Below are 17,911 nucleotides of genomic sequence, written 5' to 3' on the forward strand. Positions count from 1 at the left end.
TGACCTCTTGGCTGATTTAAAAGAACAATATTTTTGCAGTTAAGTCGAGTATTGTATATTTTTTTACATTTTGAGTGTATTACTATTTGTTATATGTTGAATTCATGTTTATAAAAAAGTGACTTCATATCACGACCGTTGACAACTGTGTCCTTTGTCTTAAAGTCTAGTGTGACCGTGGCTTAATTCAGCAAGCAGCATCTGGTCATCATTTCATTTTGATGATAAAACCTATTGTTATTTTATATATGTAAAATATATTTTACATATATAAAGTTTACATATATAAAGAGTTAGTTCAAATATTGTTGGGCTTTATAAACAGAGTTTAAAATGCATGTACATTTATATATTTATTAAGTACATTTATTTACTTTACACTGGAAATGGAAGGTAAGATCAAGTGTTGTGTGTGTGTGTGTGTGGGGGGGGGGGTTGTTTTAAGGTATTTAATAGGGGTGTAACGATTCGTTTTAACAACGATTCGATTCGTATCACGATTTGAGGTTGTCGATACGATTCAAGGACGATATTGGTTCATTTAGAACGATACGATCCGAAACGATTCAGTGACTTGAAATCGATTCAGTAACTTTTTAGCCAAAAATTGTGTGACTGAAATAAATATCTGGATACTGGTCAGTGCAGGTGAAGTTTCCTAGATTCCTGTTGTTTAAAAAAAATAAAGTGCAACTAACTTCTCTTCAGGTTTAATTAATAGTAGGTTTACCTGCTACTTTTGCTGTTGTTTTTCAACATTAAAATAATACAAATACAATATTATTATCAAAAATAAAGTGCAACCAACATTTCTTCAGGTTGAATAAACTGGCTGAACCTGCTACTACTCTCAGTTTAATAAACAAACAATATTTAACAAAAGATAAAATGTAACCAAGTACTCTTCAATGACTCTACAGATTTACAGATTTTTTTTTCCAAAAATATCAACTGATCAACATGATCTGACCGCAGAACACTTCTCTGTGTGTTCACTATGTCGCCAGCAGTACTAAAAACTCGCTCTACTGCCACACTGGTGCCAGGAATGCACAGGTAACGTTTAGCAAGGGTTGAAAGTACAGGTAGCTCTTTCTCCTGGTGGCTTGATAAGTTCTCGCTCGCCTCGTTGGCTTCTCCTCTGCCATCCGCCATGCTATGTTTTGTTTTCTTAGCGCTGCTGCTGGTGCATCCATATAAAGTCTGACGTGCTTAAATCCAATGCGTTATTTCCTATTACCGATACAATCGATTGATTACCTTTTAAAACGATGTTAGATCGATATATGTCGTCCGGAAGGCCAACTTGCTGAGCACAGATCGATGTAGTTAGATCATAGGAATATAAATCGATACATCGATGTAGTAGATGAATCGTTACACCCCTAATATTTAAGGTACAAGGCTGCTACAATGAGTTCTTTATAGGACGAACTAGGCTCATTTAAAAGAAAGATTGAACATTTCTGTTTGAGACACTTCACGATATACTTCAAGTGAAACCGAAGAACTGGTTTGATGTCATTTAGAACAAAATTAGACCAAAATTAGTTTCACGAGTTATAAAACACCTGGTAAACACCTTTCGAACTATCCTTGTTCCATGGCGATTACATGATAGGTAGGTGTGGCTCGAGGCTCCGCCTTCTTTGACGTGGACGTCTTCTTCGGTTTCTTTCTTCTGTTCAGTCCATCGAGGTCGGACATCCACGAGTAATACCATGAGCACACTGGAGAGCTGCTTTATAGTAGAAAGTGTAGTTGTAATTCTAATAGTCAACAGAATGTGTTAAACAGACCATCAAAATAAAGTAAAACCAAACACTTTTATGTTCTGCATTGTTTTTGCCAAATCCAATAAATAAAATGTAATATTTTTATATTTTTTGGATGGCTGGCTGCACTTATTTTCCACTAATGTGTCTAATGATGTCTGAATAACCTGTCTAAGTTATTATGGCCTCATTGATTTCTTCCCTTAAAGGTCATGTAAGGAAACAATGGTTGGTCATTTTAAATGTCATCAGATGGTCTCTTCCCATCTAAGTGGACAGTTTTTGGCAGGATCAAGCTGCAAATTGGTCCAGACGTTGACTATTGGCAAAGTCTGGCCACATGAGGCTATTGAGGACTTGACTGTGTATGTGTATAATTACAGCAAAAAGCTGCAGAAAGCTCTACAAATCAGATTCAGCCCACCAAATCAAGCCCCAATAACAACTGGGCTGCTAACAGACACCTGCACATCTGCTTTGATGGATTATCAGTTCCAAAAAAGAAAACAAGTTCTCTTTATATCAGCATCTAACAGATGTTACACTTGGCGTGTGTGTGTGTGTGTGTGTGTGTGTGTGTGTGTGTGTGTGTGTGTGTGTGTGTGTGTGTGTGTGTGTGTGTGTGTGTGTGTGTGTGTGTGTGTGTGTGTGTGTGTGTGTGTGTGTGTGTGTGTGTGTGTGTGTGTGTGTGTGTGTGTGTGTGTGTGTGTGTGTGTGTGTGTGTGTGTGTGAGCGTCTGCGTGCGTGTGCGTGTTTGAAAAGTGTCACTTGTCAAATTTGATTTTTCTTTCACACACGTACACAGCTGTGCTGTTGATTTTGTGGTAACTTGTTTTTTCACCCTTTTTCTATTAATTTGCATAAAGATACAAGCCAGGTTTGAATCTGTTTGCCTTCAGCACTGAATAACTTTATTTCTACATGCACACACACATTTTATGCTGTCTGTACACTATCTTCTTCACTGGGATATCTGTAAATATTCCTGTGCTGTATTTATTATCAAATGCATAGTCATTTTGGGCAGGTTTTGTGATGTTGACTAGATGCCAAATTCAGCATCTGTCACTGTGGTTTCTGGAAACACTTTGTCTCATTTTCAGGAGAAAAAAGTCATATGTTTTGATTATGCACTATAGTTCAAAAGTTTGTAGTTTTGTTAGCACTTTTATTGTTTGTAATTTTGTTTATTTAGTAGAGCAAGGCCTCGTTAAATTGATCAAAAGTGACAGTAAAGACATTTATAATGTTATAAAAACTTCTGTGAATCTTGGTTTCCACAAATGTTTTAGGCAGCACAACTGTTTTCAACATTGATAATAATAAGAAATCAGCATATTTGAATGATTTATGAAGGATCATGTGAAAAATTCAGCTTCGCAATCACAGGAATAAATTACATTTAAATATATATTCAAATATAAAATGGTTATTTTAAATTATAATAATGTTACAATTTTAATTGTATTTTGGTAAAATAAATGCAGCCTTGGTGAACATAAGGGGCCCTATCATACACCAGCCGCAATGTGATGCCAGGCACAGTTATCATTTTCACATCCAGCACCTCGTTGTTTAAATAGTAAATGCACTTGCACCCATCTGTTCGCCTATGGGCGTGCTGGTCTGAAAACGAGGTGTGTTCGGGTGCATTTCTGTCAGGACCACTATCGTCAAATATGATTGATTGACTATTAGCATATAGTTTGGATTGGCGGTATGGTTCTCTTCTGGGCAATAACTCCCTGCGCGTCCATGCAGCCTTGCATGGATAAGAGCAGGGAGAGCAGCAATAACCCCCCTTAGGGTAAACAGAACAGAACCAACATAAAGTATTGCAGATATCATTAATGTTGAGATTACATTTACAAAGTGATTCAGGAATTTAGGCTGATTCAAGGGAAATCAGAATACCAAATCCTGACTGACAAGAGGAGGAGCTGGGGGTGGAGGAGGGTAAATGAGCTCTGGAGAATGTGATAGCTGCTGATAATACTGAAGGAGCTTATATATGTATGCGGTGATAGACGTCGTATTCCTATAGTAGACGTGATCAGCTGACAGAACTGACACTATACTTGATTGTTGGCGTGTTGCTATTTTGAGGCAACTGAAAACGAGTATCTTTTGTGTTATTTAAAGGGTGCGTTTGTAATATGCGCCAATACAACGCGTGTACACTATTTTTATTACACACACACAGGGATGCGCAGCAACGCACAAACATTCCAAATATAAAAAATAAAAGGATTCCTCTCTGGAGAAGCGTTCAGTCTTTCCGCTCACAAATTCAACCATGACATGTAAATAGCGAATCCGCCATGGTGCAAGCACAACTGGCTTTTAGGGAATGGGAGATGTGACTCTGATTGGTTTATTGCACGTTACGCCCAAAACACACCCATGACTCATTAAGAGACGGTACAACCCTTTTAGACCATGCACCTGACGCGCTGATGTTTTTTTACGATGTTAAACTAGCAAAAGTGGATTCGGACACACTCACTAAGTGCACCTGCGCAAGGTGCTTCAGACCATGCGCTCAGATCATTAAAATTGGGCCCAAGACCTCTTTAAAAAATAAACTGTAGTATTTGTGTATGTATTTTTATGCTCATTAGAGAATCACATTGTTCGCTTAGCAATATGCTAAAATGAAACCTTGTGGTAATCAATTTAATCAAGTCTCCTGTCCATGCACTTCACCCAGCAGCCATATCACCCTGTAGCCCAAGACTGGTTTCCCACTGAAGCTAAGCAGGGCTGAGCCTGATCAGTACCTGGATGGGAGACCAACTGGGAAAACTAGGTAGTTGCTGGTAGAGGTGTTAGTGAGGCCAGCAGGGTCTGTGTGGGTCCTAACGCCCCAGTACAGTGATGGGGACACTATACTGTAACAAGCACCATCCTTCGGATGAGACGTTAAACGAGGTCCTGACTCTCTGTGGTCATTAAAAATCCCAGGATGTCCTTTGATAAAGAGTAGGGGTGTAACCCCGGCATCCTGGCCAAATTTGCCCATTGGCCCCTGTCCATCATGACCTCCTAATCATCCCCATATATATATGATTGGCTTTATCACTCTGTCTCCTCTCCACCAATCAGCTGGTGTGTGAGCTTTCCTGTTGCTCAAACAGTAGAGCATGGCGCTAGCAACGCTAAGGTCATGGGTTCGATTCCCAGGGAAAGCAAGAATTTACAAAAAAATGTAAAATGTGTACCATGAATGCAATGTAAGTCGCTTTGGATAAAAGCGTCTGCCAAAATGCATAAATGTAAAATGGTGGGTGTTCTGGCGCAATATGGCCAGGTGGATGCTGCACATTGGTGGTGGATGAGGAGATTCCCACTTCTATGTAAAGCGCTTTGAGTGCCTAGAAAAGCGCTATATAAATGTAACAAATTATGTGAGAGGCACTAATGGTATAGCATGTGTAGTTGCTGTCTATCTAGAGCATTCCAAAACGATTAGACCGAAAGGCAGCTCACTAGGTTTTTAAACAGCAGCAAAAAATTAGTTAGTGAGTGTAGAGGTGTGGGCATGTCAGTGAGAACACTTGTGTGTCACTCTTTACTTTCTTTTACTTTAAAGCTTTGCTCTTTTATAAAGGTGGTTCTGCCCATCGAAGAGTGGAAGGTGAAGCAAAAGCTTGTGTTTTTTTAAGGTAGAGGACAGGGCAGCCGGTTCATGCCAGCCCATCTGGTGTGAGGAGAGTTCTTCCCCTTATGGTCCTTACTGAAGTGTGTGTGTGTGTGTGTGTGTGTGTGTGTGTGTGTGTGTGTGTGTGTGTGTGTGTGTGTGTGTGTCAGCGTTAATCGTGCAGAACAGTGTACTTTGTAGGGTAGGACAGGGGATGCTGACACCATCATCTTAATATTAAAACACTGAAACACTCAACACAAACACACACATTCACATAGAAAACGACCATGTGTATGTGTCTTATTGATGTTCATTGCTCCCTGTTTGTGTGTCTCTCTCTGCAGGCCACGGATAATGACATTGGCACGTTTGGAGTGGTTCGGTATTACTTCAGCGATGAGCCAGACCAGTGAGATTATCATTCATTAACATACTGTGACCTTTCACACTGATACAGCATCCTGTTTAATTCATTCATTTCCTCTGATTAATTTAATCCACATCTCTGTAGATTTGCATGCCTTTCTCTCCGTTTCCTATAGACTAATTTCTTACATGGCTGTGTTTGGAATGGAATACTAGCATACTGTTTACTGCTTATATAATTATTATTATTATTTTTTAAGTAATTAATAAAACATTATACATATACACATATACATTTCAAACCAGAGTATTTTTATTCTACATTATCACGACATCACTATATTACACATTTAATTTGACAAGCAACATAGCACATAACCAATTAAATAGTTATTTTGCCATTTTTTTGGGTATTATTATTAATAAATAATATAAAGAAATTTAAAATTATTTTATTTATGTATTTATTTATTGTGTAAAATGCATTGTGGGAATCTGATCAAGGTTTTTTAACATTTTTTCAAGTAACAGATTTCAAAATTAATTAATTAATATTTTTGCACATTATACTATAAATGTAAGAGGACATCTGGATATTCTGGGTTACAGACAATTTGCATACTGTGCTGTATTTTGTTAACTAAAACTATTAAAAATTATTTTCATTTAAATAAAGCTGAAAGAAATAAAATATACTGTAAATATTAGATGAAAAACTTAAAATATATAAATGTTGCCTTGGCAACTAACTGAAATATCTTTAAGTTGAGGTTCTAAAATGACTAAAACTAAAATAAAAGGAAATTAAAGCTAAATAGAAATATTTACCAAAAAACAAAAACAAATGGCAAACGTACTAAAACTTAAGTTAAAGTTCAAATGAAAGTTGTAAAGATAAAAATAAAAACGAATTAAAAAATGTATAAATAAAATTAAAAAAAGCCTATCATAGTATATTAAACTAAAATAACACTTACACTGTGCAAAGTATACTTACCGCGTATGGCTGTATGCTATTCTGAACATAGGCTTTGCATGATCCAACACTTTCAAAGTTGTCATTTGCTGGTTCATTAATTTACCTAAACGTCTCTTGCAACTATTCATTAATGGTGACTCATTTCCATGTGTTAACCCCAGGTTCTCAATGGATGCTGAGACGGGTTGGGTGACTCTGCGAGACCGGCTGGATTATGAGCTCATGAGGCGCTTTACTCTAACGATACTGGCTCGTGATGGAGGAGGGGAGGAGACTACGGGACGTCTCCGCATTAACGTGATGGATGTAAACGACAATGCGCCAATCTTCCAGAAGGAGGCGTATACAGGTTCGCTCATGGAGAACGAACAGGCTCCACAGCAGGTCATCCGGGCCCGGGTGAGAAACATAAAGAGATGTGGCGCTTAGAAAAACAGGCGTAAGAGAAACTAGCTTTGCTTGTGTTTCACAACACATTTTAATTTTGTAACTGATGTTTTTCAGAGTAAAACAAACTATTTAGTGATGGAGAATATAGGGTGGGGTTTGATTTCACCTTCAGGTATGATTGGATGATGAAAAGAGAATACTATGCACCTGAATAGGTGCATTCCTGTAGCTCAAACTGTAGAGCATGGCGCTAGCAACGCCAAGGTCATGGGTTCGATTCCCAGGGAAAGCAAGAATTGACAAAATGTAAAATGTGTACCTTGAATGCAATGTAAGTCGCTTTGGATAAAAGCGTCTGCCAAATGCATAAATGTAAATGTAAATGTAAATGAATAGATGGGAAGGGCTGAAAATTAGAAGGTTTTTTTTTTCTGATGGCGAGCCCTTTGTAATCGTGGGTCAGTCAGTCTGTTAGTGTTCATTATGTCTCTGTTAGTGCTTAATTCTCGCTGTGTGTGGACACTGCAGCACTAATTTCAGCCGTCTGCTCTAATCTGTGCTTTGATTGACAGTTTGACGGCAGGTGCTGCTCTTATCTGACCAGCAGGTGGCGGCGTGTTTATATATGTCTGCCAGTTCACATGGTGTAGTGGCCAAAAGTGATGTCCAGTGGGGATATTTACACAACAACACTTAAACTATTACACTATCAAAATATAAGGAGTATGTTATTTTGGGAAGAAGAATACTTAACTTGTTTAAGGAATTAAAATTAAAAAATTATTTGACAAGAAAGGCAAACTCCAGCATATAATTAAATATGGGTTTTATTGTATTATGCAAAAAATACAATATTATTTAGTTGGCTCTCCCTTGTTTTTTTAATTACAGCATTGACTAAACTTTGCATGTGTCATGATTTAACATCTTTCCAATCCTCTCTTCCCAAAGTTGAGCTTCATTGGAAGACCTGCATGACTTCTCACAATTCAGGTTTATAGGTCTTTGGTGTCATGAATCTATAATTTGTTGTCTGCCAAATCGTTTTGACTGAGGGCAAAGAGGATATTTTTTTTAGGGATATTTAAATATACATGCAGTGAAGATAATGTAGGAGTCGCCTGGACCACATTTGTGTGGCTATTAATGCTTAATATATATTTTTAATGAAAATAAAAAGAGGCAGAGTGGTGTTTTATGACATATTTCTCCTGGAGCGCCCTGAACGCATGTCTATTTCGCTTCAAACGCTCGATTTCTACGCGCGTCCAATTTGCCGCGGACGCGCGAATGGATTCAAAATGTTCACGCGTCAAACTAGATGTGGTAGACGCGATTTTGATGCTCTATTCACGTTTGGTGTGAACGCAGCATAATGTTACTGAATGAAATGTCGACCCAGAACGAGCTATAGGACTGTGCAAGACAGTATTAGGGGTGTTGATGGACTCATTCTACTCCGTCTGTGTTTGATCATCACTCTGAATCTGATTTGGATATAGTCTTATATATATATATATATATATATATATATATATATATATATATATATATATATATATATATATATATATATATATATATATATATATATATATATATATATATATATATATATATATATATATATATATATATATATATATCTGTTTGCTTGAGTGCCACATGTCAGATTCTGACTTTACCAATGCTTGGGGGTGGCCAATGCTACCTGCTTTTCCCAAATGTGGTGGTAGGAGTGTTTGGGAAAACTAGTTTGGAAATAGTCATTATAGTAAGGATATAATGAATTTCTGCGTCTCTCTTTGTGCTGTTCTCAGGCGACGGATGAGGACTCTCCTCCCAATAACATCCTGACCTACTCCATCATCTACGCCTCTCAGTTCAGATCATTTTTCAGCATCAGTGTGGTGGAGGGCTATGCAGGTCTGTGTTCATATCAAAGTCACCTAATAATACGATTTCACTGCTTGTTCAGCCTGTTGACGGGTTACATTAGGCTCTCGCCATCGCTCTGTGCATTAGCGGGGAATCGGATTTGGGTTTAACACCTTAAAGCATGAAAATGTCTTTAGAGAATCCTTTGTGACCTCTGGTGTTTCATAAACGGATTATAGATGGCTGTCTAAAAAGTATGTGCTGATGTATTTGTTTTTTGTCTGTTTTTATATTTATTTTATTTGAATTTGAATCATAACCCCTGTTTGTTTGCTGTTTGTTTGTTTAGTCATCACCGTGAATCGTCCTCTGGATTATGAGCAGGTTCCTGCTGGATTGATCTTTCTGACTCTGATGGCCAGAGACGGAGGGGACCCGTCCCTTAACAGCACTGTTCCAGTCACCATTGAGCTGTTTGTGAGTACTATACGTACCCTCAGTGAGCAGAACATTCTGAAGGGAATTTCCAATATACCTACACCATGAAAGAGGGCAAAATTTGTCAGTTACATTACTGTTCAAAAGGTTGGGGTCAGTAAGAGTTTTTTTTTTTTTTAGAGAGAGAAATGTATACTTTTAATAAAGCAAGGATGCATTAAATTGATAAAAAATTACATTAAAGACGACTTCAAAAGATGTCCATTCAAATAATTCTGTTCCCTTTCGTTCAGTCACTACGACGTACGTTAGTGACTAACGAATGGGGGTTTCGCTTAGAAGCCAATCATCTTCATCGTATTCAACAGCGCCCAATGGCAGTGCCAATGCCATGGGCATGCGGAATTTGCATGCGTAACTCCGCCCCACCTCGTGGGTATATAAGGAAGTACGCTGCGAACATCGCATTATGTTTCTGCTTTGGAGCCAAGAGGATCTCTTCACTCCTACAAGCCTGAATTCTGAAGTCTTCTCTTCAGTCTTCGAGAGACCAGCGGTTCTCCAGGGTGTTGGTGTTACGGCGCGTTCCAGCGATCTCATGCTGCCTGCCTGCTGATCTGTGCAGTGATCTGCAACAGCTGTGTGTGTGTTTCCCTGGGCGCTTCGGCACTCTGCAGAGCTTTCCTCTCACAAAAAGAGCTTGCGCGTGGCACGTCTTTTTCAAGACGGTTCGCCCGTGCACTTCCGGGTGCGATCGATCTCCGTTGCTGTCTATGGGCACATTCACTGCTCGATGTGTTTGGGCTTCAGCACGTTCGGGCAGTGTTTGTGGATGCGTCATGTTCCCACTGCGGGAACGTGACCATCGCGATGTTGCGGTCGAGACTCAGTGATCTCCGTGAGGAGAGAGAGTCCCCTCTGCCACACCCCAATCTACCGTCTCCGAGTGAGGCGGTACTTTGGCTGGTGGCCAGGGTGACCTGAGTGCGGTGCCGTGGTATTAAGAACCCCGACGATCATTCCTCGGGCCACGCCCCCTCTTGCACATTGCTTAAACCCGCGAGTGTTGGACTGAAACAGCGGCCCGTCTCTGACGCCTCGTTCGTTTCGTTCACGCTCCAGATAGCAGTGAGATGTCGATCGCCGCATCCCAAGGTGGGCTGGAGTCCTTTGGGGATGACGATTAGGAGTTGTGCTCCGCCTCCGGGTGTGTCAGCGCTGCCTGATCCGACCTAAGGTTGACAGCCATGTTATCTCGGGCAGCCGCGAGTCTCGCGCTGGTGTGGAACTCCGCCCAGTCGCGAGTGCTCGTGGTTGCGCGATTGGTTTTTGGGGACGGCACCCGACAGCTGTTGGGCCCCGCCCCCAATGCCTTTCGCTCCCGAGGTGCATGAGGAGATCACGCGGTCCTGGAAGCCCCCGTGCTTCCCGCGATCGTTTGGTGGCCTCCTCCACCTTCTCTGCCCTTGATGGGGCCGCGGCCTAGGGTACACTGGGGCCCCCTCACCCCCACTGTTGAACTCTCTGTTGCGCACTACGGTGTCCACAGAGGGCTTGACGTGGCGTGGTGTGGCTGTCCTAAGCACCCTCCCAAAGCCTGTGGGCTCGTCTACTTCGGTGGCGTGGTCCTGCAGAGCTACGGGCAGGCCGCCGCCCCGTTGCACATGCACAAGGGTGGAGCCGACCCAGGGCTCTTCATTGAGCTGCGTGCCGCGACTGATCCCGCCCCCGGGCGGTGAAGGTGGCCACACGCTCCCTGGGTCGGGAGATGTCCACAGCTGTGGTCCGGGAGAACACCTGGCCTTACCTGGTGATTTGGAGGACGTTGAGTGGGCCCGCCCCCTCAACTCACCCATATCCCAGGCTGGCCTCTTCGGCGGCGCGGCTGGGAACTGCGCCCAACAGTTCTCGGCCGCCCCAGAGCAGACTGAGGCTGTAACACGTACTGCCCCGGCGGCCAGCTGCTGCACTAGCCGCCGGCTCAGTCGCCTCAGTCCGCTCGCCGCCGAGGGCGCCCTCCCTCCTCCCGCCCGGCCCCAGCAGCAGCCTTCACCCGGGCCGCGCCGTGGAGGTGGTTGAGGATGACGCCCAGTCCGCTCCCCAGCCTGGTTAAACGCCACGCTGGAAGTGGACAACTCAGAGATGGGTTCCAGTTCTTCCCAGGGGATGGTAGCAGGGCCTCTCCTTCCCCCGGTGGAGGGCCGGGGGAAAATCCTTCCGCTGCTGGCCCCCGGGCTAGCAGCGCTTGGGAAGAACTCATGTTCCTGTCTCTGAGAACCCAGAGACCGGTGATGACAGTGCGCGCCACCCACGGGTCCCGCCACTCGCATCCCTCTCTGTCGCCAGCCTCCTGGCAGAGCAGACCCCAGTGGAACGCGCGTCCTTCCCTGGTCTCCTCTGTCAGGACGCAGCCGTTAACCGCACCCCCACACCGGGACGCCCAACAGCCTCCCTTGTCCGGGTCGGTAACGCTGCATCGCTGCCCCACTCCGGGTACACCTGTAGTCCGTTTGACCCCGCTGGTGCAGTTCCTGGGAGCCTGGCTTCAGATTCCAGGGCTGTCCCGCTGGGTCGCGAAGACAGTCAGGTGCGGCTACGCGATTCAGTTCGCGCAGGTTCCTCCCCGCTTTCGGGGAGTCCGTTCCACTATGATCGGGGCTAATGCCCCCGTCATGCGAGCGGAGGTTGCCACCCTACTGGCGAAGGGTGCGATCGAACCTGTCCCTCCAGCCGAGGTGAATTCCGGGTGTTACAGCCCGTACTTCATTGTACCCTTAAAGACCGGTGGGCTTGACCGATCCTGGACCTGCGCGTCTTGAACCGTTACCTCCACCGGTTTCCGTTCAAGATGTTGACAGCGAAACGCCTTTTCGAAAGCGTTCGTCCAGTCGATTGGTTGCAGCGATCGACCTGAAGGACGCCTACTTCCATGTCTCCATTCTACCTCGACACAGACCGTTCCTACGGTTTGCTTTCGAGGGGCGGGCATATCAGTACGCAGTTCTACCATTCGGGCTATCTCTGTCCCCTCGCGTCTTTACGAAGATTGCCGAGGCAGCCCTTGCGCCCCTTCGGCAGCACGGGGTTCGCATCCTGAATTTCCTCGACGACTGGCTTACTGGGTCACTCTCGAGAGCAGGTTTGCGGACACAGAGATTTGGTGCTCCATCACCTAGCCCGTCTGGGCCTTCGGGTCAACTGGGAGAAGAGCAAACTTTGCCCCGCGCAGAGGATCTCTTTTCTCGGTATGGATCGACTCGGTCGCCATGTGCGCGCTGCTTTCGAGCGAGCGCGCGCAGTCTCTGCTGACTTCCCTTCGACAAGTCGAGGGCAAGAGTGCGGTTCCACTGAAACTGTTTCAGAGGCTCCTGGGGCATATGGCATCTGCAGCCGCGGTAACGCCGCTCGGATTGCTTCATATGAGACCGCTTCAGCACGGGCTACGCGATCGAGTCCCGAGATGGGCATGGCGGTCTGGCACGCTCCGGGTACAAGTGACTCGGGCCTGCTTACAGACTCTCTCCCCGTGGTCGAACCTCAGCTTTCTACGGACCCGAGTGTCCTTAGAACGAGTTTCCAGGCATCTTGTTGTATCAACAGATGCATCATCCACGGGCTGGGGTGCCATGTGCAATGGACAAGCAGCCACGGGCTCCTGGATAGGACCCCAGTGCCTTCTGCATGTCAATTGCCTCGAGTTGCTGGCAGTACGGTTCGCCCTGCACCGCTTCCGAGCGTTGCTGAAGGGTCAGCATGTACTAGTCAGGACAGACGACACGGCCGGGCGGTCTACGCTCCCGCCGTATGTCTCAACTCGCCCGCCATCTCGTTTTATGGAGTCAGAAGCATCTGAGGTCCCTTCATGCTGTCCACATCCTGGGAGTCCTGAACCGTGCAGCCTCGAGCTCTTACGGCTTCAGCCACTTCCTGGAGAATGGAGACTCCATCCCCAGACGGCCCAGCTGATATGGGAACGGTTCGGTGACGCACAGGTAGTCCTGTTGCCTCCCAGGACTCTTCCCATTGCTCCCTGTATTATTCCCTGACCTATGGTCGGCACGGATGCACTGGCGCACAGCTGGTCGTCGGGGCTACGCTATTATGCGTTTCCCCCAGTGAGCCTTCTCGCACAGGTACTGTGCAAGATCAGGGAGGACAAGGAGCAGGTCATGTTGGTCGCCCCGTTGGCACGGCCGGACCTGGTTCTCAGAACTGCTACTCCTTGCGACAGCCCCTCCCTGGCCTATTCCTCTGAGACTCCTCAGAGACGGGGCACCTTTTGGCACCCGCATCCAGCGTTCTGGAAGCTCCACGTGTGGCTTCTGGACGGGACGCGGCTGGTTTGAGTAGCCCTCCACCTGCAGTGGTCGCTACCATCACTTCCGCTAGGGCAGAGTCTACACGACACCTCTATGCGTTGAAGTGGGACCTCTTCGTCACATGGTGCTCTTCCCGCCAGGAAGACCCCTGGAAATGCCCGATCGGGTCTGTGCTTCGTTTCTCCAGGAGGGGGTGGGACGAAGGCTGTCTCCTTCCACCCTTAAGTGTACGTGGCCGCAATATCTGCCTACCACGATCTCCTGGGAGACAATAAGGTAAGTAGCAGCACGACCTGATCATCAGGTTCCTGAGGGGGGCGAGGAGACTGAATCTTCCTCGCTCTCCTCTCGTTCCCTCTTGGGACCTCTCAGTAGTCTTAAGTGCTCTGTAGAGGCCTCCCTTGAGCCTTTGCGGTCGGCCGAGATTAAGCTCTTGTCTATGAAGACGGCTCTGCTGACCGCATTGGCCTCGCTTAGAGGGTCGGGGACCTGCAAGCATTTTCGGTTGACGAAGCGTGCCTTGAGTTCGGGCCGGCTAACTCTCACGTGATCCTGAGACCCCGGCCCGGATATGTGCCCAAGGTTCCCACCACTCCGTTCCAGAGATCAGGTGGTGAACCTGCAAGCGCTGCCTTTGGAGGAGGCAGACCCAGCCTTGGCATTGCTCTGTCCAGTACGCGCTCTCCGCGCCTACGTAGACATGACGCAGTGTTTCAGGACCTCAGACCAGCTCTTTGTCTGTTATGGTGGAGAGCGGAAGGGAAGTGCTCTCTCAAAGCAGAGGTTGTCTCACTGGATAGTGGACACCATTGTTTTGGCATACCAGCAGCAAGGCCGACCGTGTCCCCTTGGTGTGAGGGCACACTCCACCCGGAGTGTGGCCTCCTCTTGGGCTCTAGCGCATGGCGCCTCGCTAACAGACATCTGCAGAGCTGCAGGCTGGGCGACACCCAACACATTCGCCAGATTCTACAATCTCCGAGTGGAGCCAGTGTCCGACTATGTACTCGCCCCTACGGGTGGCCGGTAGTGGGCCAGGCTCAGGTGTCTTCGCTTGCTCGCCATTCCACTCCAAGGACTGGATACGTGCGATATTTTCCTCAGGTGAGCTCCCCGAGAGCCCTGAGCTCCTCCAGCACTGCTTACGCCGACATCAGTTCAGTCTGCCCTTTCGAGCCCAGACCCTCATGTCCGGCCAGGTGCTCCGTGTGCATGGTTCCCCTCCGGCGACCCCCACACGAGTATTCCCACCGTAAGCCTCCTCAGTGAGCAGGTGTCTTTCCCTTGGCAAGTCCCTGCCACCCCTAGGGTTAAAAATCCACCTTCGGCTGGTACCCTAGAGATCTTCCATATGCAACCCTCAGCGGGTCATATGTGTATTCTCTAAGTCTTCCCTACGGTAGGCACCTTGGCATTCCCTCACTGGGATATGCTTCCCAGTGTACCTTGGTAATCCTGTGATAAGTGGGAGTCCTAGGGCCTTAAGTGGCGGGATCTCACACTTACGCAGGGCACTGGATGACAGCTGAGTGGCGCTGTTTTACAGGTTCCCCCATTCGTTAGTCACTAACGTACGTCGTAGTGACTGAACGAAAGGGAACGTCCGGTTACGTATGTAACCCTCGTTCCCTGAGGAGGGAACGGAGACGTACGTTTCCTTAGCCACGTCAGCTGTGCTGCCTGGAACGCGGAGTTCAGTCTTGGCTCCTGCAGCAGTAACATAATGCGATGTTCGCAGCGTACTTCCTTATATACCCACGAGGTGGGGCGGAGTTACGCATGCAAATTCCGCATGCCCATGGCATTGGCACTGCCATTGGGCGCTGTTGAATACGATGAAGATGATTGGCTTCTAAGCGAAACCCCCATTCGTTAGTCACTAACGTACGTCTCCGTTCCCTCCTCAGGGAACGAGGGTTACATACGTAACCGGACGTTTTGAAGTTTCTATTCATCAAATAATCCTGAAAAAAAATGTACCACGGTTTCCACAAAACTGGAAAGCTAGTTTTCGCTAGTTTTCAAAATTATAATATATCTTTCTTGAGCACAAAATCAAAGTATTAGAAGGATTTCTGAAGGATCATGTGACACTGAAGAAGTAATGATGCTGAAAATTCAGCTTTGACATCACAGGAATAAATTACGATTTAAAATAGGTTAAAATAAACAATTATTTTAAATAGAAATAATATTTCACAACATTACTGTTTTTTACTGCATTATAGACTACTTAAAAAATAAATATATATATATATATATATATATATATATATATATATATATATATATATATATATATATATATATATATATATATATATATATATATATATATATATATAAACTCTTCTTGACCCCATCTTACAGCAGTAGAACTCTCTTTTAAATTAAAGGAATATTTTTGGTTCCGTACAAGTTAAGCCACAAAAAAATAACTTAGGCTTGTTTATTGTATTCTTTAAAAGAAAATAAAAGTGGCAAAAATCAAGTTTGATGCACTTACAATGTGTCACATGTCTGTCTTGTCTTGTTTAGCACATGTTGTGTTTTTGTTATTTTCTGTGCTTGTGTTTTGTCATGTTTGGTGTGAGCACATGGCTCGTTGTCACGTGTTCTTTGTGTCATGTACTCTCCTGTCTATTTTCTTGACCCCACCCCTCTTGTTATTGGTTCATTTGTCCCACCTGTTCTTCCCCATTACCTGCCTTGTTTGTCCCCTATTTAATAACCTTGTGTCTTTGGTCCTGTGCTGGTTGGTTATAGTTAGTATGCTGTCTGTTCCTGTTTTGTTGCTCCCTGCATCACGTTTGTTTTCTGTTCGTCACTAGTATGTATTTCGTTCTGTTTGCTTTCCCCCTCGTGGGTATTTTGTTTTTGTGTATTTAATTTTATGTTTAATAAAACCCCATTTTTATTGCACTTGAATCCTCGCTCCTTTCACCCATACCTGACCCTGACACAATGGAAGTGAATGGGGATTTAGAGGATTTAAAAGCAGAAATGTGACAATTGCATTAATACTTCTGTTTAATTTTTTGAGTTTGTGTATTGTATATTATTTAAGCTGTGAAGTTGTTTTGTCAGTTGCAATGGTTTTAGGGTTTAAGTTACGTTGTCATGGCAAGAAACTAAAATCATGTTAAATCACATATTGTTTACATCTTGTGGCTATCCTGTTGAAACATTGAGTATTTTAGCGTTTACAGATTGGCCTCAATCACTTCCACTCAAAGGCCCTGTTTACACATTAAGATGCGTTTTGGTCGATCGGATCACAAGTAGACGAGGGAGACGCATACACATTTACACCTGGTGTTTTAATCCATCTCCTTTGTCCACTTTCGACCACTTCTGTCCTGATTTCTTTGAGGGGAGGGTCAAATCTTTTGATCTAATGGACAAAATAAGCTCACGCAATTTATATATGAACCTGCCTGTTGATGACAGAAAAGAGTTTTTTGCTCTGACAGCCACAAGACCAGTCGAGCTCTGTAAATGCATGTTAGAAATTAGGACTGGTGAGAGAACCTTGTGCATGGTACATTTTTAGTCTTCAAAGCAAACTTGGGTCTTTAGCTGACAAAGTTTAAATCTCATCTGGCTAGCGCGCTTCCCATAATGTTTATGAGGCCGTTTGAATGCATTCGACCACATGATCGTTTATACTATGAAAGTGGACAAGCTCAAAATGTTTTAGACCCGGTTTACACTTGTATTTAGCGTCATCCACTTGTGATCCGATCAACCAAAATGCATCTTAATACCAGGTGTAAACAGGGCTAAAGTGACTCGCAGTAATCCAGAATTTTGCTTTTTTATAGAAAAAGGAGGGACTAAATCAAAATTACGCCACAAATGCTGTGCTTGAGCTTAATTTAAACTTGAATAAGACTTTACCTTTATCCTAGAATCTGGTGAAAATGAAGATTACAGAACCGTCATTTCAGATTTAAGTTCCTCACACAAACAGACACAGTTTGGCGTTGTGGGATCTGTGTTCGTTCTGAATTCATTGGTTTTCATCTGAGGTTCATTGACTAGGAAGGTTAATCCACAGATCATTTCTCTCTGACATTTCTCTGCTCTTTCATTAGGATTTTGATTAGACACATTTTATCTG

General features: G+C 44.5%; 1 protein-coding gene across 1 annotated transcript in view; it reads left to right on the forward strand.

The window, feature by feature from the left end:
• The window catches only part of cdh23 (cadherin-related 23), a gene marked incomplete at its 5' end in the record, with an annotated part of 329,690 nt that overhangs the window by 220,524 nt on the left and 91,255 nt on the right, over positions 1 to 17,911 (forward strand). The window contains 4 exons of the mRNA XM_079843313.1: positions 5,763 to 5,827; positions 6,925 to 7,162; positions 8,974 to 9,079; positions 9,381 to 9,508. Of these exons, the coding sequence (XP_079699439.1) occupies positions 5,763 to 5,827; positions 6,925 to 7,162; positions 8,974 to 9,079; positions 9,381 to 9,508 (537 nt within the window). The remainder of the gene's footprint in view (positions 1 to 5,762; positions 5,828 to 6,924; positions 7,163 to 8,973; positions 9,080 to 9,380; positions 9,509 to 17,911) is intronic.

This window comes from Gobio gobio, assembly GCF_949357685.1.
Source record: "Gobio gobio genome assembly, chromosome: 18".
In the NCBI taxonomy this organism is placed as follows: Eukaryota; Metazoa; Chordata; class Actinopteri; order Cypriniformes; family Gobionidae; genus Gobio; species Gobio gobio.